The 25,441-nt window shown below is 43.6% G+C and overlaps 1 protein-coding gene across 1 annotated transcript; it reads left to right on the forward strand.

The window, feature by feature from the left end:
* Positions 1 to 1,161: 1,161 nt before the first annotated feature.
* LOC139577956 (uncharacterized) lies at positions 1,162 to 18,096 on the forward strand. The gene is made up of 2 exons (XM_071405078.1): positions 1,162 to 3,268; positions 17,780 to 18,096. The coding sequence occupies exons 1-2, from the start codon at positions 1,162 to 1,164 to the stop codon at positions 18,094 to 18,096; spliced, it is 2,424 nt and encodes an 807-aa protein (XP_071261179.1).
* The last annotated feature ends 7,345 nt before the right edge of the window (positions 18,097 to 25,441 follow it).

The raw sequence follows: 25,441 nt of genomic DNA on the forward strand, positions 1-25,441 counted from the left end.
TAAGTTTGCCTGCGTCGAAGTCCCCAGCCACTAGGAGCGCCGCTTCTGGATGAGCATTTTCTTAATGCCAGCATCGGTATGTGATGGTAAGTTGACGGCTACGAATAATATAGATGAGAACTCTCTTGGTAGATAGTGTGGTCTACAGCTTATCATGAGGTATTCTACCTCAGGCGAGCAATACCTCGAGACTTCTTTAATGTTAGACATCGCGCACCAGCAGTTATTGACAAATAGACACACACCCCAGCTGCTCTGTCCTGCCGGTGCACGGAGAAGCCAGCCAGCTCTATATTATCCGTGTCGTTGTTCAGCCACATCTCTGTGAAAAATAAAATATTACATATTTTTATATATCCTGTTGGTAGGATAGTCTTAATTATAGATCGTCCAGTTTGTTTTCCAATGACTGCACGTTGGCCAATAATACAGAGGGAAGTGGTGGTTTACCTACTCGTCTGCGAATTCTTACAAGGCACCATGCCCTCCTGCTCCTTTTCTTCAGTCTTTTCTTAACACTGATGACGGGGATTTGGGCCTTGTCTTGTCCAAACAGTATATCCTTTGCGTCAGACTCATTAAACAAAATAATCTTTGTCTAATTGCTGTTCTGATGTCCAGAAGCTCCTTTCGGTCATAAGAGACAGTAGCAGCAACATTATGTACAAAGTTAGTTACAAACAATAAAAAACATTTTAATAAAAATAGCACAGTTGGTTAGAAGTCCGTAAAATGGTTGCCATCCCATCCGGCGCGATTACACTACGTCTGCTATTGGGAGCGACCTCTGCTCCTCTTTCTACAAAAGCATGTGACTGCTCTGTTGATTCCCCCACCCCCCCCTAAGATGCTAGCCATTCGTGACAGTGGCACAGGTGAAGGCATTTCAAGCTGAGGAGTGAGTGACCAATCCGACGCGGTCTACATCTGTCTGAATATGTTGGCACAACCAGAATGTGGACATTATCTGGACACAGGACTTATGTTGGCTTCTGGTATCAACAGGGCTTCTGGAGACTGCTCCCCTATTATAAACAGCATGTTAGAAACAGCAGGTCATCTTAAGTTCAGCAGCAGAGAAAGGAGGGAGGAAGAGATCAATATAATACAATATTTGCTGTTCCATTTATAAAAACATAACACCCGTCAGCGGACAAAGTGATGGAGAGTTTAACGACAATCTGTTTGTCAGGGATCATTCCATCTGAGGTCGATGAGAGCTGTGTTCCATCTGAGGTCGATAAGAGCAGTGTTCCATCTGAGGTCGATGAGAGCTGTGTTCCATCTGAGATGGATGAGAGCAGTGTTCCATCTGAGATGGATGAGAGCAGTGTTCCGTCTGAGGTGGATAAGAGCAGTGTTCCATCTGAGGTTGATAAGAGCAGTGTTCCATCTGAGGTGGATAAGAGCTGTGTTCCATCTGAGATGGATGAGAGCAGTGTTCCATCTGAGATGGATGAGAGCAGTGTTCCGTCTGAGGTGGATAAGAGCAGTGTTCCATCTGAGGTTGATAAGAGCTGTGTTCCATCTGAGGTGGATAAGAGCTGTGTTCCATCTGAGATGGATGAGAGCAGTGTTCCGTCTGAGATGGATAAGAGCAGTGTTCCATCTGAGGTTGATAAGAGCAGTGTTCCATCTGAGGTGGATAAGAGCTGTGTTCCATCTGAGGTGGATGAGAGCAGTGTTCCATCTGAGATGGATGAGAGCAGTGTTCCATCTGAGGTGGATGAGAGCAGTGTTCCATCTGAGGTGGATAAGAGCAGTGTTCCATCTGAGGTGGATAAGAGCAGTGTTCCATCTGAGGTGAAAAAGAGCAGTGTTCCGTCTGAGGAGGATGAGAGCAGTGTTCCATCTGAGGTCGATAAGAGCAGTGTTCCATCTGAGGTGGATAAGAGCAGTGTTCCATCTGAGGTGGATAAGAGCTGTGTTCCATCTGAGGTGGATGAGAGCAGTGTTCCATCTGAGGTTGATAAGAGCAGTGTTCCATCTGAGGTGGATGAGAGCAGTGTTCCATCTGAGGTTGATAAGAGCAGTGTTCCATCTGAGGTTGATAAGAGCAGTGTTCCATCTGAGATGGATGAGAGCAGTGTTCCATCTGAGGTGGATGAGAGCAGTGTTCCATCTGAGGTTGATAAGAGCAGTGTTCCATCTGAGGTGGATAAGAGCAGTGTTCCATCTGAGGTTGATAAGAGCTGTGTTCCATCTGAGGTGGATGAGAGCAGTGTTCCATCTGAGGTTGATAAGAGCTGTGTTCCATCTGAGGTGGATGAGAGCAGTGTTCCATCTGAGGTAGATAAGAGCAGTGTTCCATCTGAGGTCGATAAGAGCAGTGTTCCATCTGAGGTTGATAAGAGCAGTGTTCCATCTGAGGTGGATGAGAGCAGTGTTCCATCTGAGGTGGATAAGAGCAGTGTTCCATCTGAGGTAGATAAGAGCAGTGTTCCATCTGAGGTTGATAAGAGCAGTGTTCCATCTGAGGTGGATAGGAGCAGTGTTCCATCTGAGGTAGATAAGAGCAGTGTTCCATCTGAGGTGGATGAGAGCAGTGTTCCATCTGAGGTCGATAAGAGCAGTGTTCCATCTGAGGTGGATAAGAGCAGTGTTCCATCTGAGGTAGATAAGAGCAGTGTTCCATCTGAGGTTGATAAGAGCAGTGTTCCATCTGAGGTGGATAGGAGCAGTGTTCCATCTGAGGTAGATAAGAGCAGTGTTCCATCTGAGGTCGATAAGAGCAGTGTTCCATCTGAGGTGGATAGGAGCAGTGTTCCATCTGAGGTCGATAAGAGCAGTGTTCCATCTGAGGTGGATAAGAGCAGTGTTCCATCTGAGGTGGATAAGAGCAGTGTTCCATCTGAGGGGGATAGGAGCAGTGTTCCATCTGAGGTGGATAAGAGGTGTGTTCCATCTGAGGTGGATAAGAGGTGTGTTCCATCTGAGGTGGATGAGAGCAGTGTTCCATCTGAGGTGGATAGGAGCAGTGTTCCATCTGAGGTTGATAAGAGCAGTGTTCCATCTGAGGTTGATAAGAGCAGTGTTCCATCTGAGGTGGATAAGAGCAGTGTTCCATCTGAGGTGGATGAGAGCTGTGTTCCATCTGAGGGGGATAGGAGCAGTGTTCCATCTGAGGTGGATAAGAGGTGTGTTCCATCTGAGGTGGATGAGAGCAGTGTTCCATCTGAGGTGGATGAGAGCAGTGTTCCATCTGAGGTGGATGAGAGCTGTGTTCCATCTGAGGTCGATGAGAGCAGTGTTCCATCTGAGGTGGATAGTGTGTGTGTGTGTGTGTGTGTGTGTGTGTGTGTGTGTGTGTGTGTGTGTGTGTGTGTGTGTGTGTGTGTGTGTGTGTGTGTGTGTGTGTGTGTGTGTGTGTGTGTGTGTGTGTGTAACTGATCTCTCTCTCACTCTCTCTTTCTCGCTCTATTTATTCTATTTATCCCTCTCTTTCTCTCTCTTCTCTCTTTCTTCTCTCTGGTACACTACCCTATAGAGGACTATAAACAGCTTTCTCTCTTCTCTTTCTTCTCTCTGGTACACTACCCTATAGAGGACTATAAACAGCGTTCTCTCTTCTCTTTCTTCTCTCTGGTACACTACCCTATAGAGGACTATAAACAGCGTTCTCTCTTCTCTTTCTTCTCTCTGGTACACTACCCTATAGAGGACTATAAACAGCTTTCTCTCTTCTCTTTCTTCTCTCTGGTACACTACCCTATAGAGGACTATAAACAGCGTTCTCTCTTCTCTTTCTTCTCTCTGGTACACTACCCTATAGAGGACTATAAACAGCTTTCTCTCTTCTCTCTGGTACACTACCCTATAGAGGACTATAAACAGCTTTCTCTCTTCTCTTTCTTCTCTCTGGTACACTACCCTATAGAGGACTATAAACAGCGTTCTCTCTTCTCTTTCTTCTCTCTGGTACACTACCCTATAGAGGACTATAAACAGCTTTCTCTCTTCTCTTTCTTCTCTCTGGTACACTACCCTATAGAGGACTATAAACAGCGTTCTCTCTTCTCTTTCTTCTCTGTGGTACACTACCCTGTAGAGGACTATAAACAGCGTTCTCTCTTCTCTTTCTTCTCTCTGGTACACTACCCTATAGAGGACTATAAACAGCTTTCTCTCTTCTCTTTCTTCTCTCTGGTACACTACCCTATAGAGGACTATAAACAGCTTTCTCTCTTCTCTTTCTTCTCTCTGGTACACTACCCTATAGAGGACTATAAACAGCTTTCTCTCTTCTCTCTGGTACACTACCCTATAGAGGACTATAAACAGCTTTCTCTCTTCTCTTTCTTCTCTCTGGTACACTACCCTATAGAGGACTATAAACAGCGTTCTCTCTTCTCTTTCTTCTCTCTGGTACACTACCCTGTAGAGGACTATAAACAGCTTTCTCTCTTCTCTTTCTTCTCTCTGGTACACTACCCTATAGAGGACTATAAACAGCGTTCTCTCTTCTCTTTCTTCTCTCTGGTACACTACCCTATAGAGGACTATAAACAGCGTTCTCTCTTCTCTATCTTCTCTCTGGTACACTACCCTATAGAGGACTATAAACAGCTTTCTCTCTTCTCTTTCTTCTCTCTGGTACACTACCCTATAGAGGACTATAAACAGCGTTCTCTCTTCTCTTTCTTCTCTCTGGTACACTACCCTATAGAGGACTATAAACAGCTTTCTCTCTTCTCTCTCTTCTCTCTGGTACACTACCCTATAGAGGACTATAAACAGCTTTCTCTCTTCTCTCTGGTACACTACCCTGTAGAGGACTATAAACAGCTTTCTCTCTTCTCTTTCTTCTCTCTGGTACACTACCCTATAGAGGACTATAAACAGCGTTCTCTCTTCTCTTTCTTCTCTCTGGTACACTACCCTATAGAGGACTATAAACAGCTTTCTCTCTTCTCTTTCTTCTCTCTGGTACACTACCCTATAGAGGACTATAAACAGCTTTCTCTCTTCTCTTTCTTCTCTCTGGTACACTACCCTATAGAGGACTATAAACAGCGTTCTCTCTTCTCTTTCTTCTCTCTGGTACACTACCCTATAGAGGACTATAAACAGCTTTCTCTCTTCTCTTTCTTCTCTCTGGTACACTACCCTATAGAGGACTATAAACAGCGTTCTCTCTTCTCTTTCTTCTCTCTGGTACACTACCCTGTAGAGGACTATAAACAGCTTTCTCTCTTCTCTTTCTTCTCTCTGGTACACTACCCTATAGAGGACTATAAACAGCGTTCTCTCTTCTCTATCTTCTCTCTGGTACACTACCCTGTAGAGGACTATAAACAGCTTTCTCTCTTCTCTTTCTTCTCTCTGGTACACTACCCTATAGAGGACTATAAACAGCGTTCTCTCTTCTCTTTCTTCTCTCTGGTACACTACCCTATAGAGGACAATAAACAGCTTTCTCTCTTCTCTTTCTTCTCTCTGGTACACTACCCTATAGAGGACTATAAACAGCGTTCTCTCTTCTCTATCTTCTCTCTGGTACACTACCCCTATAGAGGACTATAAACAGCTTTCTCTCTTCTCTTTCTTCTCTCTGGTACACTACCCTATAGAGGACTATAAACAGCTTTCTCTCTTCTCTTTCTTCTCTCTGGTACACTACCCTATAGAGGACTATAAACAGCGTTCTCTCTTCTCTTTCTTCTCTCTGGTACACTACCCTATAGAGGACTATAAACAGCGTTCTCTCTTCTCTTTCTTCTCTCTGGTACACTACCCTATAGAGGACTATAAACAGCTTTCTCTCTTCTCTTTCTTCTCTCTGGTACACTACCCTATAGAGGACTATAAACAGTCGATCTCTCTTCTCTTTCTTCTCTCTGGTACACTACCCTATAGAGGACTATAAACAGCGTTCTCTCTTCTCTATCTTCTCTCTGGTACACTACCCCTATAGAGGACTATAAACAGCTTTCTCTCTTCTCTTTCTTCTCTCTGGTACACTACCCTATAGAGGACTATAAACAGCTTTCTCTCTTCTCTTTCTTCTCTCTGGTACACTACCCTATAGAGGACTATAAACAGCGTTCTCTCTTCTCTTTCTTCTCTCTGGTACACTACCCTATAGAGGACTATAAACAGCGTTCTCTCTTCTCTTTCTTCTCTCTGGTACACTACCCTGTAGAGGACTATAAACAGCGTTCTCTCTTCTCTTTCTTCTCTCTGGTACACTACCCTGTAGAGGACTATAAACAGCTTTCTCTCTTCTCTTTCTTCTCTCTGGTACACTACCCTATAGAGGACTATAAACAGCGTTCTCTCTTCTCTTTCTTCTCTCTGGTACACTACCCTATAGAGGACTATAAACAGCTTTCTCTCTTCTCTCTCTTCTCTCTGGTACACTACCCTATAGAGGACTATAAACAGCTTTCTCTCTTCTCTCTGGTACACTACCCTGTAGAGGACTATAAACAGCTTTCTCTCTTCTCTTTCTTCTCTCTGGTACACTACCCTATAGAGGACTATAAACAGCGTTCTCTCTTCTCTTTCTTCTCTCTGGTACACTACCCTATAGAGGACTATAAACAGCTTTCTCTCTTCTCTTTCTTCTCTCTGGTACACTACCCTATAGAGGACTATAAACAGCTTTCTCTCTTCTCTTTCTTCTCTCTGGTACACTACCCTATAGAGGACTATAAACAGCGTTCTCTCTTCTCTTTCTTCTCTCTGGTACACTACCCTATAGAGGACTATAAACAGCTTTCTCTCTTCTCTTTCTTCTCTCTGGTACACTACCCTATAGAGGACTATAAACAGCGTTCTCTCTTCTCTTTCTTCTCTCTGGTACACTACCCTGTAGAGGACTATAAACAGCTTTCTCTCTTCTCTTTCTTCTCTCTGGTACACTACCCTATAGAGGACTATAAACAGCGTTCTCTCTTCTCTATCTTCTCTCTGGTACACTACCCTGTAGAGGACTATAAACAGCTTTCTCTCTTCTCTTTCTTCTCTCTGGTACACTACCCTATAGAGGACTATAAACAGCGTTCTCTCTTCTCTTTCTTCTCTCTGGTACACTACCCTATAGAGGACTATAAACAGCTTTCTCTCTTCTCTTTCTTCTCTCTGGTACACTACCCTATAGAGGACTATAAACAGCTTTCTCTCTTCTCTTTCTTCTCTCTGGTACACTACCCTATAGAGGACTATAAACAGCGTTCTCTCTTCTCTTTCTTCTCTCTGGTACACTACCCTATAGAGGACTATAAACAGCGTTCTCTCTTCTCTTTCTTCTCTCTGGTACACTACCCTATAGAGGACTATAAACAGCTTTCTCTCTTCTCTTTCTTCTCTCTGGTACACTACCCTATAGAGGACTATAAACAGTCGATCTCTCTTCTCTTTCTTCTCTCTGGTACACTACCCTATAGAGGACTATAAACAGCGTTCTCTCTTCTCTATCTTCTCTCTGGTACACTACCCCTATAGAGGACTATAAACAGCTTTCTCTCTTCTCTTTCTTCTCTCTGGTACACTACCCTATAGAGGACTATAAACAGCTTTCTCTCTTCTCTTTCTTCTCTCTGGTACACTACCCTATAGAGGACTATAAACAGCGTTCTCTCTTCTCTTTCTTCTCTCTGGTACACTACCCTATAGAGGACTATAAACAGCGTTCTCTCTTCTCTTTCTTCTCTCTGGTACACTACCCTGTAGAGGACTATAAACAGCGTTCTCTCTTCTCTTTCTTCTCTCTGGTACACTACCCTGTAGAGGACTATAAACAGCTTTCTCTCTTCTCTTTCTTCTCTCTGGTACACTACCCTATAGAGGACTATAAACAGCGTTCTCTCTTCTCTTTCTTCTCTCTGGTACACTACCCTATAGAGGACTATAAACAGCTTTCTCTCTTCTCTCTCTTCTCTCTGGTACACTACCCTATAGAGGACTATAAACAGCTTTCTCTCTTCTCTCTGGTACACTACCCTGTAGAGGACTATAAACAGCTTTCTCTCTTCTCTTTCTTCTCTCTGGTACACTACCCTATAGAGGACTATAAACAGCGTTCTCTCTTCTCTTTCTTCTCTCTGGTACACTACCCTATAGAGGACTATAAACAGCGTTCTCTCTTCTCTTTCTTCTCTCTGGTACACTACCCTATAGAGGACTATAAACAGCTTTCTCTCTTCTCTTTCTTCTCTCTGGTACACTACCCTATAGAGGACTATAAACAGCTTTCTCTCTTCTCTTTCTTCTCTCTGGTACACTACCCTATAGAGGACTATAAACAGCTTTCTCTCTTCTCTTTCTTCTCTCTGGTACACTACCCTATAGAGGACTATAAACAGCTTTCTCTCTTCTCTCTGGTACACTACCCTATAGAGGACTATAAACAGCTTTCTCTCTTCTCTTTCTTCTCTCTGGTACACTACCCTATAGAGGACTATAAACAGCTTTCTCTCTTCTCTTTCTTCTCTCTGGTACACTACCCTATAGAGGACTATAAACAGCGTTCTCTCTTCTCTTTCTTCTCTCTGGTACACTACCCTGTAGAGGACTATAAACAGCTTTCTCTCTTCTCTTTCTTCTCTCTGGTACACTACCCTATAGAGGACTATAAACAGCTTTCTCTCTTCTCTTTCTTCTCTCTGGTACACTACCCTATAGAGGACTATAAACAGCTTTCTCTCTTCTCTTTCTTCTCTCTGGTACACTACCCTATAGAGGACTATAAACAGCTTTCTCTCTTCTCTTTCTTCTCTCTGGTACACTACCCTATAGAGGACTATAAACAGCTTTCTTTCTTCTCTCTGGTACACTACCCTATAGAGGACTATAAACAGCTTTCTCTCTTCTCTTTCTTCTCTCTGGTACACTACCCTATAGAGGACTATAAACAGCTTTCTCTCTTCTCTTTCTTCTCTCTGGTACACTACCCTGTAGAGGACTATAAACAGCGTTCTCTCTTCTCTTTCTTCTCTCTGGTACACTACCCTATAGAGGACTATAAACAGCTTTCTCTCTTCTCTTTCTTCTCTCTGGTACACTACCCTATAGAGGACAATAAACAGCTTTCTCTCTTCTCTTTCTTCTCTCTGGTACACTACCCTATAGAGGACTATAAACAGCGTTCTCTCTTCTCTATCTTCTCTCTGGTACACTACCCCTATAGAGGACTATAAACAGCTTTCTCTCTTCTCTTTCTTCTCTCTGGTACACTACCCTATAGAGGACTATAAACAGCTTTCTCTCTTCTCTTTCTTCTCTCTGGTACACTACCCTATAGAGGACTATAAACAGCGTTCTCTCTTCTCTTTCTTCTCTCTGGTACACTACCCTGTAGAGGACTATAAACAGCTTTCTCTCTTCTCTTTCTTCTCTCTGGTACACTACCCTATAGAGGACTATAAACAGCGTTCTCTCTTCTCTTTCTTCTCTCTGGTACACTACCCTATAGAGGACTATAAACAGCTTTCTCTCTTCTCTCTCTTCTCTCTGGTACACTACCCTATAGAGGACTATAAACAGCTTTCTCTCTTCTCTCTGGTACACTACCCTGTAGAGGACTATAAACAGCTTTCTCTCTTCTCTTTCTTCTCTCTGGTACACTACCCTATAGAGGACTATAAACAGCGTTCTCTCTTCTCTTTCTTCTCTCTGGTACACTACCCTATAGAGGACTATAAACAGCTTTCTCTCTTCTCTTTCTTCTCTCTGGTACACTACCCTATAGAGGACTATAAACAGCTTTCTCTCTTCTCTTTCTTCTCTCTGGTACACTACCCTATAGAGGACTATAAACAGCTTTCTCTCTTCTCTTTCTTCTCTCTGGTACACTACCCTATAGAGGACTATAAACAGCGTTCTCTCTTCTCTTTCTTCTCTCTGGTACACTACCCTGTAGAGGACTATAAACAGCTTTCTCTCTTCTCTTTCTTCTCTCTGGTACACTACCCTATAGAGGACTATAAACAGCTTTCTCTCTTCTCTCTTTCTTCTCTCTGGTACACTACCCTGTAGAGGACTATAAACAGCGTTCTCTCTTCTCTTTCTTCTCTCTGGTACACTACCCTATAGAGGACTATAAACAGCGTTCTCTCTTCTCTTTCTTCTCTCTGGTACACTACCCTGTAGAGGACTATAAACAGCTTTCTCTCTTCTCTTTCTTCTCTCTGGTACACTACCCTATAGAGGACTATAAACAGCGTTCTCTCTTCTCTTTCTTCTCTCTGGTACACTACCCTATAGAGGACTATAAACAGCGTTCTCTCTTCTCTTTCTTCTCTCTGGTACACTACCCTGTAGAGGACTATAAACAGCTTTCTCTCTTCTCTTTCTTCTCTCTGGTACACTACCCTATAGAGGACTATAAACAGCTTTCTCTCTTCTCTTTCTTCTCTCTGGTACACTACCCTATAGAGGACTATAAACAGCGTTCTCTCTTCTCTTTCTTCTCTCTGGTACACTACCCTGTAGAGGACTATAAACAGCGTTCTCTCTTCTCTTTCTTCTCTCTGGTACACTACCCTGTAGAGGACTATAAACAGTCGATCTCTCTTCTCTTTCTTCTCTCTGGTACACTACCCTATAGAGGACTATAAACAGCGTTCTCTCTTCTCTTTCTTCTCTCTGGTACACTACCCTATAGAGGACTATAAACAGCTTTCTCTCTTCTCTTTCTTCTCTCTGGTACACTACCCTGTAGAGGACTATAAACAGCGTTCTCTCTTCTCTTTCTTCTCTCTGGTACACTACCCTGTAGAGGACTATAAACAGTCGATCTCTCTTCTCTTTCTTCTCTCTGGTACACTACCCTATAGAGGACTATAAACAGCGTTCTCTCTTCTCTTTCTTCTCTCTGGTACACTACCCTATAGAGGACTATAAACAGCTTTCTCTCTTCTCTTTCTTCTCTCTGGTACACTACCCTGTAGAGGACTATAAACAGCTTTCTCTCTTCTCTATCTTCTCTCTGGTACACTACCCTATAGAGAACTATAAACAGCTTTCTCTCTTCTCTTTCTTCTCTCTGGTACACTACCCTGTAGAGGACTATAAACAGCTTTCTCTCTTCTCTATCTTCTCTCTGGTACACTACCCTATAGAGGACTATAAACAGCTTTCTCTCTTCTCTTTCTTCTCTCTGGTACACTACCCTGTAGAGGACTATAAACAGCGTTCTCTCTTCTCTTTCTTCTCTCTGGTACACTACCCTGTAGAGGACTATAAACAGTCGATCTCTCTTCTCTTTCTTCTCTCTGGTACACTACCCTATAGAGGACTATAAACAGCGTTCTCTCTTCTCTTTCTTCTCTCTGGTACACTACCCTATAGAGGACTATAAACAGCTTTCTCTCTTCTCTTTCTTCTCTCTGGTACACTACCCTGTAGAGGACTATAAACAGCTTTCTCTCTTCTCTATCTTCTCTCTGGTACACTACCCTATAGAGAACTATAAACAGCTTTCTCTCTTCTCTTTCTTCTCTCTGGTACACTACCCTGTAGAGGACTATAAACAGCTTTCTCTCTTCTCTATCTTCTCTCTGGTACACTACCCTATAGAGGACTATAAACAGCTTTCTCTCTTCTCTTTCTTCTCTCTGGTACACTACCCTGTAGAGGACTATAAACAGCGTTCTCTCTTCTCTTTCTTCTCTCTGGTACACTACCCTGTAGAGGACTATAAACAGTCGATCTCTCTTCTCTTTCTTCTCTCTGGTACACTACCCTATAGAGGACTATAAACAGCGTTCTCTCTTCTCTTTCTTCTCTCTGGTACACTACCCTATAGAGGACTATAAACAGCTTTCTCTCTTCTCTTTCTTCTCTCTGGTACACTACCCTGTAGAGGACTATAAACAGCTTTCTCTCTTCTCTATCTTCTCTCTGGTACACTACCCTATAGAGAACTATAAACAGCTTTCTCTCTTCTCTTTCTTCTCTCTGGTACACTACCCTGTAGAGGACTATAAACAGCTTTCTCTCTTCTCTATCTTCTCTCTGGTACACTACCCTATAGAGGACTATAAACAGCTTTCTCTCTTCTCTTTCTTCTCTCTGGTACACTACCCTGTAGAGGACTATAAACAGTCGATCTCTCTATTTTGTTCTCCTCGTCCACTCGACCGTGACTCTGCCTTTTCCCTCTCTAGATATTCACTGGTTCCTCAGAGGCTATTGAAAGTGCTTTAGTGTTTCCATTAAGGACAGGTGGTGATTCTGTCCAGAAGTTAACAGTAGAAAACATGTTGTAATTACATTTGATTACCTTTCTCCCTGGCAGCTTCCAAATGACCTCCCCCTTGTCTCTCTCTCTCTCTCTCTCTCTCTCTCTCTCTCTCTCTCTCTCTCTCTCTCTCTCTCTCTCTCTCTCTCTCTCTCTCTCTCTCTCTCTCTCTCTCTCTCTCTCTCTCTCTCTCTCTCTCTCTGTGAAATGCAGCCTATGTATCAGACAGTACTGCTATAGGAAAGGGCAGCAGGTATCGCTTTAACCATTTTCGGCTTGTGCTGTATGTCGAATGCCCCCCAAAAAATGGCATATCTACAAGCCAGAATTACCTTGAGATTGGTCTTCAGAGGCACTCTGATAGGTATGCCTTTTGAAATCTAAAGTTGTATATTAAATGTATTTTGTCACATTATTACGTGCGTGCGTGCGTGCGTGCGTGGGTGCGTGCGTGTGCATGTGTGTGTGTGTGTGCGTCTGTGTGTGTGTGTGCGTGTGTGTGTGTGCGTGCGTGGGTGTGTGTGGGTGTGTGTGCGGGTGTGTGTGTGCCTGCATGTGTGTGGGTAAACGTGTGTCACAGTCAATAGGAGTTAATAGGCTGGGAAGATCACTCTGGAAGGAGGGGAGATGGACTCACTACTGAGACAGCTTAGTACAGTTTGCAGTTTCACATGTAAATATCTAATTTGCAGTTTCGGATTTTGAATTCCACATCTGAAAGTGAGATTTAAATCTCACTAATCTCATCTAAAAGGTTTTCACGTATGAAATTACAAATTAGAGTTTTACATGACTGTTTTTTTATATGTGAACTTGCAATTTCACATTTGAAAAATCAAAAACTCCACATTTATGTTTGTAACTCCTAAAAATATGGTTCAAACTATTATTTTTATTTCATCAAAGATCAGTCCTCGCATCCATAGCGTTGTCAAGATACAGTACCAGTCAAATGTTTGGACACACCTACTCATTCAAGAGGTTTTTCTTGATTCTTACTATTTTCTACATTGTAGAATAATAGTGACATCAAAACTATTAAATAACACATATGGAATCATGTAGTAACCAAAAAAGTGTTAAACAAATCAAAATATATGTTACATTTGTTTATTCACCTCAACTTGCTCAATTTTTCACATTATTTATGGCAAAGATTTGTGAAGGTTTAGGGTTTAGTGAATGATTTGTCCCAAATACAATACTTTTACTTGTGAAATATTTAGGGCTAACTTGCCACCCACTCTCAAACTAACTGCAGCTCTTTGTAAAGTGTTGCAGTCATTTCATTCACTGTAGTAGCTGTCGTATATAGTGTTGAGTCATCCGCATACATAGACACACTGGCTTTACTCAAAGCCAGTTGCATGTCATTAGTAAAGATTGTAAAAAGTAAGGGGCCTAGACAGCTGCCCTGGGGAATTCCTGATTCTACCCGGATTATATTTGAGAGGCTTCCATTATATTTGAGAGGCTTCCACTGTTAGACAGGTAACTCTTTATCCACATTATAGCAGGGGGTGTAAAGCCATAACACATACGTTTGTCCAGCAACAGACTATGATTGATAATGTCAAAAGCCGCACTGAAGTCTAATCAAACAGCCCACACAATCATTTTATCAGGATATCATCATCATCATTTCTCTCAGCCAATCATCAGTCATTTGTATAAGTGCTGTGCTTGTTGAATGTCCTTCTCTATAATCATGCTGAAAGTCTGTTGTCAATTTTTTTTACTGTAAAATAGCATTGTATCTGGTCAAACACCATTTTGTCCTAAACTTTACTAAGGGTTGGTAACAGGCTGATTGGTTGGCTGTTTGAGCCAGTAAAGGGGGCTTTACTATTCTTAGATAGCGGAATGACTTTTGCCTCCCTCCAGGCCTGAGGGAACACACTTTCTAGTAGGCTTACATTGAAGATATGGCAAATAGAAGTGGAAATATCGTCCGCTATCATCCTCACTAATTCGTTCTTTATATAATTTGTTTCATAGTGTAGTTTCTTCTTCTTTTTATTCAGTTTAGTCACATGATTTCTCAATTTGCAGCACTATTGCCTCATCCTCTCCAACCAATCAATGTTTTTATTTCCTCATCAATCCACAGGGATTTAACAGTTTTACCAGTCATTTTCTTAATGAGTGCATGCTTATTAGTAACGGGGATAAGCTATTTCATAAATGTGTCAAGTGCAGTGTCTGGACCAATAAATATTTGTTACATCAACAACATAGGAATCACTACAAAACGTATTGTAAAATCGTATTATAACTATATTAGGCCCAGCCTTTGGCACTTCGGTTCTCCTAGATATGGCTCAACATCAACAGTGAAGAGGCGACTGGCCTTCTAGGCAGAGTTGCAAAGACAAAGCCATATCTCAGACTGGCCAATAAAAATAGAAGATTAAGATGAGCAAAAGAACACAGACACTGGACAGAGGAACTCTGCCTAGAAGGCCAGCATCCCGGAGTTGCCTCTTCACTGTTGACGTTGAGACTGGACAGAGGAACTCTGCCTAGAAGGCCAACATCCCGGAGTTGCCTCTTCACTGTTGATGTTGAGACTGGTGTTTTGCGGGTACTATTTAATGAAGCTGCCAGTTGAGGACTTGTGAGGCGTCTGTTTCTCAAACTAGACACTCTAATGTACTTGTCCTCTTGCTCAGTTGTGCACCGGGGGCTCCCACTCCTCTTTCTTTTCTGGTTAGAGCCAGTTTGCGCTGTTCTGTGAAGGTGGTACACAGCGTTGTACGAGATCTTCAGTTTCTTTGCAATTTCTCGCATGGAATAGCCTTAATTTCTCAGAATAAGAATAGACTGACGTGTTTCAGAAGAAAGTTATTTGATTCTGGCCATTTTGAGCCTGTAATCGAACCCACAAATGCTGATGCTCCAGATACTCAACTAGTCTAAAGAAGGCCAGTTTTATTGCTTCTCTAATCAGAACAACAGTTTTCATCTGTGCTAACATAATTGCAAAGGGTTTTCTAATGATCAATTAGCCTTTTAAAATTATAAACTTGGATTAGCTAACACAACATGCCATTGGAACACAGGAGTGATGGTTGCTGATAATGGGCCTCTGTACGCCTATGTAGATATTCCATTAAAAGAATCTGACGTTTCCAGCTAAAATAGTCATTTACAACATTAACTATGTTTACACTGTTTTTCAGATCAATTTGATGTTAGTTTAATGGACAAAACATGTGCTTTTCCTTCAGAAACAAGGACATTTCTAAGCGACCCCAAATTTTTTAACGGTAGTGTATGTAGCTAGCTAGCTAGCTAGCTAGGTAAACAATTAACCATAATCCCAACTCATGACGTTACTACCCTGCATGAATCTGCAGGTACCTAACCAACCAGGTTCAATGTTAGCTAGCTAACATTAGGCTATAACTAGCCAAGAAAATGACTCTGAGATACAAATAATAAGATAATACACGTAACGTTAGCTAGCGAGCCGGCCAGCTAACGTTAGCTAGCTAACAGCACACTTTAACTTGAAATGAAAAGACTTGTAACGTGTAATATCTGAAAATGTAGCTAGCTAGACCATCTTACACTAATTCATATTGGATGGACATGTCTCCTGTCAGATGCCAGTTGCCCTTCGTTTGAAGATTTAATCCGGAGACAGGTGTTTTCTCCAACTTCTTAGCGATCATACACGAATTACACTGATATCAAAACTCCATCCTCCAGAATGTGGAGAGAAACACAGTTTTACGACACAATATAGATATTTTTAAAGCCTGGTTAGACAGGATTACCTAGACATACTGACCAACTCCAATAGAAAGAAGTGTACTATATGGCAGACCAATCCAAACTCAAAGCCAATCATGGCTTGCAGGAAGGTTGCTTTCTTTTTCTGTGGCTCAACCAACAAGGCTCGTAATTTAACCATTTTAATCGTATACACAGATGGCATACAAGTTTGTTATTAAGGCACATGAAAGTTCACATGTTCAAAAAGGCAAAAAAAAAAATCAAATGGCTCTCCTGTGAAGTAGTGACATACGCGACATACGCCTAGTTTCCTGAAACGGTTCCGCCAGAAATGCCAGTGGTGGATGTGTTACATTATCAAGCATTTCGCATATTATCCAGATACTGACTGTTAGCACTTGGTGGTCTGTAGCAGCTTCCCACCAGAATGGGCTTTAGGTGAGGCAGATGAACCTGTAGCCATATTACTTTCACAGTATTCAACATGAGATCCTCTCTAATCTTTACAGGAATGTGGTTCTGAATATAAACAGCAACACCTCCACCTTTGGCATTTCTGTATTTTTCTGTAAATGTTATAACATTGTATTGCTACCACTGTATCATCGAATGTATTATCTAAGTGAGTTTCAGAGATAGTCAGAATATGAATGTCATCTGTTACAAGCAAGTTATTGACTTCATAAACCTTGTTTCTTAAGCTACGTATGTTAACGTAAGCTATTTTGAGCACTTTTCTGGGATGCTTGCTTGTTTCATTGCTTTACTGGGAAGCTTAGCAGAGGAAGATATTCTCATGTTGTTTATGTTAGTGCTAGGTGAGCTGCATACAGTGGACTTCCTCCTAGGGCACACCGCCTCAGTGTTAACAGTATAACTCTGGTTCATAGGCACATGATTACTGCCTACAATAGCTGTAGGATCAGCAGAGGCATTCAGGGCAGTTAGAGGGACATAAATGAGGTTACTTACATTGTGTGTACCAATGCCTCCTGGGATAATATACATTTGCTGAAGCATTATGACAACTCAGCGACACAATGGTAGGATTTAACTGAGCTGGGCTTGGGTCACTGATAAGTCATTGTCTCAACACAGCCTTAATATGCTGTGAAAGGATCCAGGAACCCAGATGATTTGGGTGGATCCCATCCTCCTTATAAAGCCTGTTTCCAAAAGGTATCAAAATTGTCAACGCAATAATCACGTAGGCAGTTGTGAAGAGAAAGAATCCTGCTAAAGCGTTCAATGCCACGATTCAGAGAGGTCACAGGGCCAGATATGATCAGAGAGGGCACAGGGCCAGATATGATTAGAGAGGGCACAGGGCCAGATATGATTAGAGAGGGCACAGGGCCAGATATGATCAGAGAGGGCACAGGGCCAGATATGATCAGAGAGGGCACAGGGCCAGATATGATTAGAGAGGGCACAGGGCCAGATATGATCAGAGAGGGCACAGGGCCAGATATGATCAGAGATGCCACAGGGCCAGATATTATCAGAGAGGGCACAGGGCCAGATATGATCAGAGAGGTCACAGGGACAGATATGATCAGAGAGGTCGCAGGGACAGATATGATCAGAGAGGTCACAGGGCCAGATATGATCAGAGAGGACACAGGGCCAGATATGATCAGAGAGGTCACAGGGACAGATATGATCAGAGAGGACACAGGGCCAGATATGATCAGAGAGGTCGCAGGGACAGATATGATCAGAGAGGGTACAGGGCCAGATATGATCAGAGAGGTCGCAGGGACAGATATGATGGGTCTTTTATTAGTGTCTAGCAGAGAGTCAATCATCTCTTTAAACGGTAGCTTCTTACTTCATCCTTCTATCTGGTTGAAGTAATACCCTTCAACGGGGCCCTTCAACGGGGCCCTTCAACAGGGCCCTTCAACGGGGCCCTTCAACGGGGCCCTTCAACGGGGCCTTTCAACGGGGCCCTTCAACAGGGCCCTTCAACGGGGCTCTTCAACGGGGCCCTTCAACGGGTCCCTTCAACGAGTCCCTTCAACGAGTCCCTTCAACGGGGCCCTTCAACGGGGCCCTTCAACGGGGCTCTTCAACGGGGCCCTTCAACGGGTCCCTTCAACGAGTCCCTTCAACGGGGCCCTTCAACGGGACCCTTCAACATCACTGCAACAAAAGTCTCTGCCACCTGACTGACTGACATGTCTATATGCAACTTCTTACCGGTTGTGCACTCGTTCTCAGAGAGTGTTTTTTTGTTTGTTTGGGGGGGGGGGGGGATGTCTGTAGACATGGCAGGAGTCGTGGGACGGTTTTGAAATTGCATTTTGTCCGGACTCTCGTAAACACACTGTCAGCAGCTTCTCGAGTGTCTTACTCTGAGCTCGGGTCGTTCGTTTCACGTGTCAGGCCCTCGGCCTATGCTGCGGCGGCATGGAGTTAGCTGCTTGAGAGAGTATGGGGGGGGGGGGGGGGGGGTGAACGCTATTCATGATTCCACTTGTTTGGCGGATGCGATCAGAGCTCAGTAAGATCAAGACTATACTGTAAGCGTTTTGAAGTTTTGATCAATGCTTGGGGCAATATTTAGATGTTGGCCTGTAATTTATTTCCTTTATTGGGTACAAAATATACATTATATATGTATATATATCTGCAGCTCCATGGTGGCTCGGTGGCTGCAGCTCCTTGGTGGCTCAGAGGCTGCAGCTCCATGGTGGCTCGGAGGCTGCAGCTCCATGGTGGCTCGGAGGCTGCAGCTCCATGGTGGCTCGGAGGCTGCAGCTCCATGGTGGCTCGGAGGCTGCAGCTCCATGGTGGCTCGGAGGCTGCAGCTCCATGGTGGCTCGGAGGCTGCAGCTCCACGGTGGCTCGGAGGCTGCAGCTCCACGGTGGCTCGGTGGCTGCAGCTCCATGGTGGCTCGGAGGCTACAGCTCCATGGTGGCTCGGAGGCTACAGCTCCATGGTGGCTCGGTGGCTGCAGCTCCACGGTGGCTCGGAGGCTGCAGCTCCATGGTGGCTCGGAGGCTACAGCTCCATGGTGGCTCGGTGGCTGCAGCTCCACGGTGGCTCGGTGGCTGCAGCTCCACGGCGGCTCGGAGGCTGCAGATCCACGGCGGCTCCCATTGGCTGCATTATTAAGTATTATTAAGAAGAAATCCCATGCAGCCTAAGTTTTTAAGTTCAAACACTGGAACGTGAGATGTAATCTACACATCAATTAGCCTGATCGAAATCCTTATTATTTTACTTTAATGTTTTTTCAATATGAGTGTCATTATTTCTATATAGCCTCTACACTCTCTTGTTCTAAACTTTCTAACAGTGTGGCTTCTTGACGATGATCACAAGAGCAGCTGCTCACCGATTTGACGGCTCCAACGCAGTTCCACCTCCGACACTGCCAAAACATTAGCTATGCGGGTGTCGGCTATTGTCGGTTAATGCTTGAGCTGATTGAATCCAGGCCTAAAGCCTGACAGCAGGTTTGATTGATTGTTATTCAGGGCATTGTGTTGATTGTTGCCTGTAGTGTTGAAGTTTAAACTGAAGAAGCTTGGAATCAACCAATTAAATAGCCTGGTATCAATCAGTTTGGTTTCCAGGCTAGCATTTCTGTTGCTCCCAGCAGCCACTCCGTTCCTCTCTCTCTCACCCTGCTGGGCTCTTCCAACCAATCAAGAGTAATTACAAAGTGGTGGTGGTCCACATGTTTATTAAGACATTACATTGCCAGCTACAACACAGATTAAGAGGTTATTAACAAACTACTCTGAGTGTAATCGACCTGGGTTCAAATACTAGTTATTAACAAACTACTCTGAGTGTAACCGACCTGGATTCAAATACTAGTTCACATATCTCAATTGCTTTCACATACATTTGAAGTAATTATTCCGATATCTTCCATTTGAGAAGAAAAGTCATTTAAAATGTTAACGTATACACTGACATGCATTTAACCCAGGTATTCGAGTACAGTATTTGAAATAAATATTTGAAAATACTCTTAGTCTACCAAATTGTATTTATTTGGTTTTTACAAATAACCATTAAATCACTCAAATAAAAGTATGTGTTTTGTGCTGTGGATTTTAAAATAATCTAATACACAGAAAAAAAGTATTTTAAATACCAGATACTCAAATGCATGTATTTGAACCCAGGTCTGGAGTATAGTTAAATAAAAAATGAGGCTCACATTGTTGTGAGACGGCTGGAAACGTGAACCAAGCTCTGGCCACATTTCTGTGCGTTGCACCTCCCCCAGCCTTCACCGGACACCCTGGCCTAGCCTCGACTAAATTAACCTGTATCATAATTAATTAAATCATCAACAGTTGCTTCGCTTGTAATGGCGGCTAGATACCTGCAACCCGACCCACAGCTGGAGAGGTAGATTCTCTCCCAAATGGAACCCTCTTCCCTCCCATAGGGCCCTGGTCTAAAGTAGTGCACTATATAGGGCCCTGGTCTAAAGTAGTGCACTATATAGGGCCCTGGTCTAAAGTAGTGCACTATATAGGGCCCTGATCTAAAGCAGTGCACTATATAGGGCCCTGGTCTAAAGTAGTGCACTATATAGGGCCCTGATCTAAAGCAGTGCACTATATAGGGCCCTGGTCTAAAGTAGTGCACTATATAGGGCCCTGGTCTAAAGTAGTGCACTATATAGGGCCCTGGTCTAAAGTAGTGCACTATATAGGGCCCTGGTCTAAAGTAGTGCACTATATAGGGCCCTGGTCTAAAGTAGTGCACTATATAGGGCCCTGTCCTAAAGTAGTGCACTATATAGGGCCCTGGTCTAAAGTAGTGCACTATATAGGGCCCTGATTTAAAGTAGTGCACTATATAGGGCCCTGGTCTAAAGTAGTGCACTATATAGGGCTCTGGTCTAAAGTAGTGCACTATATAGGGCCCTGGTCTAACGTAGTGCACTATATAGGGCCCTGGTCTAAAGTAGTGCACTATATAGGGCCCTGGTCTAAAGTAGTGCACTATATAGGGCCCTGGTCTAAAGTAGTGCACTATATAGGGCCCTGGTCTAAAGTAGTGCACTATATAGGGCCCTGGTCTAAAGTAGTGCACTATATAGGGCCCTGATCTAAAGCAGTGCACTATATAGGGCCCTGGTCTAAAGTAGTGCACTATATAGGGCCCTGATCTAAAGCAGTGCACTATATAGGGCCCTGGTCTAAAGTAGTGCACTATATAGGGCCCTGGTCTAAAGTAGTGCACTATATAGGGCCCTGGTCTAAAGTAGTGCACTATATAGGGCCCTGGTCTAAAGTAGTGCACTATATAGGGCCCTGGTCTAAAGTAGTGCACTATATAGGGCCCTGTCCTAAAGTAGTGCAGTATATAGGGCCCTGGTCTAAAGTAGTGCACTATATAGGGCCCTGATTTAAAGTAGTGCACTATATAGGGCCCTGGTCTAAAGTAGTGCACTATATAGGGCTCTGGTCTAAAGTAGTGCACTATATAGGGCCCTGGTCTAAAGTAGTGCACTATATAGGGCCCTGGTCTAAAGTAGTGCACTATATAGGGCCCTGGTCTAAAGTAGTGCACTATATAGGGCCCTGGTCTAAAGTAGTGCACTATATAGGGCCCTGGTCTAAAGTAGTGCACTATATAGGGCCCTGGTCTAAAGTAGTGCACTATATAGGGCCCTGGTCTAAAGTAGTGCACTATATAGGGCCCTGATCTAAAGTAGTGCACTATATAGGGCCCTGGTCTAAAGTAGTGCACTATATAGGGCTCTGGTCTAAAGTAGTGCACTATATAGGGCCCTGGTCTAAAGTAGTGCACTATATAGGGCCCTGGTCTAAAGTAGTGCACTATATAGGGCCCTGATCTAAAGCAGTGCACTATATAGGGCCCTGGTCTAAAGTAGTGCACTATATAGGGCCCTGGTCTAAAGTAGTGCACTATATAGGGCCCTGGTCTAAAGTAGTGCACTATATAGGGCCCTGGTCTAAAGTAGTGCACTATATAGGGCCCTGGTCTAAAGTAGGGCACTATATAGGGCCCTGGTCTAAAGCAGTGCACTATATAGGGCCCTGGTCTAAAGTAGTGCACTATATAGGGCCCTGGTCTAAAGTAGTGCACTATATAGGGCTCTGGTCTAAAGTAGTGCACTATATAGGGCTCTGGTCTAAAGTAGTGCACTATATAGGGCCCTGGTCTAAAGTAGTGCACTATATAGGGCCCTGGTCTAAAGTAGTGCACTATATAGGGCCCTGATCTAAAGCAGTGCACTATATAGGGCCCTGGTCTAAAGTAGTGCACTATATAGGGCCCTGGTCTAAAGTAGTGCACTATATAGGGCCCTGGTCTAAAGTAGTGCACTATATAGGGCCCTGGTCTAAAGTAGTGGACTATATAGGGCCCTGGTCTAAAGTAGTGCACTATATAGGGCCCTGGTCTAAAGTAGTGCACTATATAGGGCCCTGGTCTAAAGTAGTGCACTATATAGGGCCCTGGTCTAAAGTAGTGCACTATATAGGGCCCTGGTCTAAAGTAGTGCACTATATGGGCCCTGGTCTAAAGTAGTGCACTATATAGGGCCCTGATCTAAAGTAGTGCACTATATAGGGCCCTGGTCTAAAGTAGTGCACTATATAGGGCTCTGGTCTAAAGTAGTGCACTATATAGGGCCCTGGTCTAAAGTAGTGCACTATATAGGGCCCTGGTCTAAAGTAGTGCACTATATAGGGCCCTGGTCTAAAGTAGTGCACTATATAGGGCCCTGATCTAAAGCAGTGCACTATATAGGGCCCTGGTCTAAAGTAGTGCACTATATAGGGCCCTGGTCTAAAGTAGTGCACTATATAGGGCCCTGGTCTAAAGTAGTGCACTATATAGGGCCCTGGTCTAAAGTAGTGCACTATATAGGGCCCTGATCTAAAGTAGTGCACTATATAGGGCCCTGGTCTAAAGTAGTGCACTATATAGGGCTCTGGTCTAAAGTAGTGCACTATATAGGGCCCTGGTCTAAAGTAGTGCACTATATAGGGCCCTGGTCTAAAGTAGTGCACTATATAGGGCCCTGATCTAAAGCAGTGCACTATATAGGGCCCTGGTCTAAAGTAGTGCACTATATAGGGCCCTGGTCTAAAGTAGTGCACTATATAGGGCCCTGGTCTAAAGTAGTGCACTATATAGGGCCCTGGTCTAAAGTAGTGCACTATATAGGGCCCTGGTCTAAAGTAGGGCACTATATAGGGCCCTGGTCTAAAGCAGTGCACTATATAGGGCCCTGGTCTAAAGTAGTGCACTATATAGGGCCCTGGTCTAAAGTAGTGCACTATATAGGGCTCTGGTCTAAAGTAGTGCACTATATAGGGCTCTGGTCTAAAGTAGTGCACTATATAGGGCCCTGGTCTAAAGTAGTGCACTATATAGGGCCCTGGTCTAAAGTAGTGCACTATATAGGGCCCTGATCTAAAGCAGTGCACTATATAGGGCCCTGGTCTAAAGTAGTGCACTATATAGGGCCCTGGTCTAAAGTAGTGCACTATATAGGGCCCTGGTCTAAAGTAGTGCACTATATAGGGCCCTGGTCTAAAGTAGTGGACTATATAGGGCCCTGGTCTAAAGTAGTGCACTATATAGGGCCCTGGTCTAAAGTAGTGCACTATATAGGGCCCTGGTCTAAAGTAGTGCACTATATAGGGCCCTGGTCTAAAGTAGTGCACTATATAGGGCCCTGGTCTAAAGTAGTGCACTATATGGGCCCTGGTCTAAAGTAGTGCACTATATAGGGCCCTGATCTAAAGTAGTGCACTATATAGGGCCCTGGTCTAAAGTAGTGCACTATATAGGGCTCTGGTCTAAAGTAGTGCACTATATAGGGCCCTGGTCTAAAGTAGTGCACTATATAGGGCCCTGGTCTAAAGTAGTGCACTATATAGGGCCCTGGTCTAAAGTAGTGCACTATATAGGGCCCTGATCTAAAGCAGTGCACTATATAGGGCCCTGGTCTAAAGTAGTGCACTATATAGGGCCCTGGTCTAAAGTAGTGCACTATATAGGGCCCTGGTCTAAAGTAGTGCACTATATAGGGCCCTGGTCTAAAGTAGTGCACTATATAGGGAATAGGGCCCTGGTCTATAGTAGTGCACTATATAGGGAATAGGGCCCTGGTCTAAAGTAGTGTACTATATAGGGCCCTGGTCTAAAGTAGGGTACTATATAGGGCCCTGGTCTAAAGTAGTGCACTATATAGGGCCCTGGTCTAAAGTAGTGCACTATATAGGGAATAGGGCTCTGGTCTAAAGTAGTGCACTATATAGGGCCCTGGTCTAAAGTAGTGCACTATATAGGGCCCTGGTCTATAGTAGTGTACTATATAGGGCCCTGGTCTAAAGTAGTGCACTATATAGGGCCCTGGTCTAAAGTAGTGTACTATATAGGGAATAGGTCCCTGGTCTAAAGTAGTGCACTATATAGGGCCCTGGTCTAAAGTAGTGCACTATATAGGGCCCTGGTCTAAAGTAGTGTACTATATAGGGAATAGAGCCCTGGTCTAAAGTAGTGTACTATATAGGGCCCTGGTCTAAAGTAGTGCACTATATAGGGCTCTGGTCTAAAGTAGTGTACTATATAGGGAATAGGGCTCTGGTCTAAAGTAGTGTACTATATAGGGAATAGGGCTCTGGTCTAAAGTAGTGTACTATATAGGGCCCTGGTCTAAAGTAGTGTACTATATAGGGAATAGGGCTCTGGTCTAAAGTAGTGCACTATATAGGGCCCTGGTCTAAAGTAGTGTACTATATAGGGAATAGAGCTCTGGTCTAAAGTAGTGTACTATATAGGGAATAGGGCTCTGGTCTAAAGTAGTGTACTATATAGGGCCCTGGTCTAAAGTAGTGTACTATATAGGGAATAGGGCTCTGGTCTAAAGGAGTGTACTATATAGGGAATAGGGCTCTGGTCTAAAGTAGTGTACTATATAGGGAATAGGGCTCTGGTCTATAGTAGTGTACTATATAGGGAATAGGGCTCTGGTCTATAGTAGTGTACTATATAGGGAATAGGGCCCTGGTCTAAAGTAGTGTACTATATAGGGCCCTGGTCTAAAGTAGTGTACTATATAGGGAATAGGGCTCTGGTCTAAAGTAGTGCACTATATAGGGCCCTGGTCTAAAGTAGTGTACTATATAGGGAATAGGGCTCTGGTCTAAAGTAGTGTACTATATAGGGAATAGGGCTCTGGTCTAAAGTAGTGTACTATATAGGGCCCTGGTCTAAAGTAGTGTACTATATAGGGAATAGGGCTCTGGTCTAAAGTAGTGTACTATATAGGGAATAGGGTTCTGGTCTATAGTAGTGTACTATATAGGGAATAGGGCTCTGGTCTATAGTAGTGTACTATATAGGGAATAGGGCCTTGGTCTAAAGTAGTGTACTATATAGGGAATAGGGCTCTGGTCTAAAGTAGTGTACTATATAGGGAATAGGGCTCTGGTCTATAGTAGTGTACTATATAGGGAATAGGGCTCTGGTCTATAGTAGTGTACTATATAGGGAATAGG

The sequence above is a fragment of the Salvelinus alpinus genome, chromosome 6 (genome assembly GCF_045679555.1).
Source record: "Salvelinus alpinus chromosome 6, SLU_Salpinus.1, whole genome shotgun sequence".
NCBI lineage: Eukaryota > Metazoa > Chordata > Actinopteri > Salmoniformes > Salmonidae > Salvelinus > Salvelinus alpinus.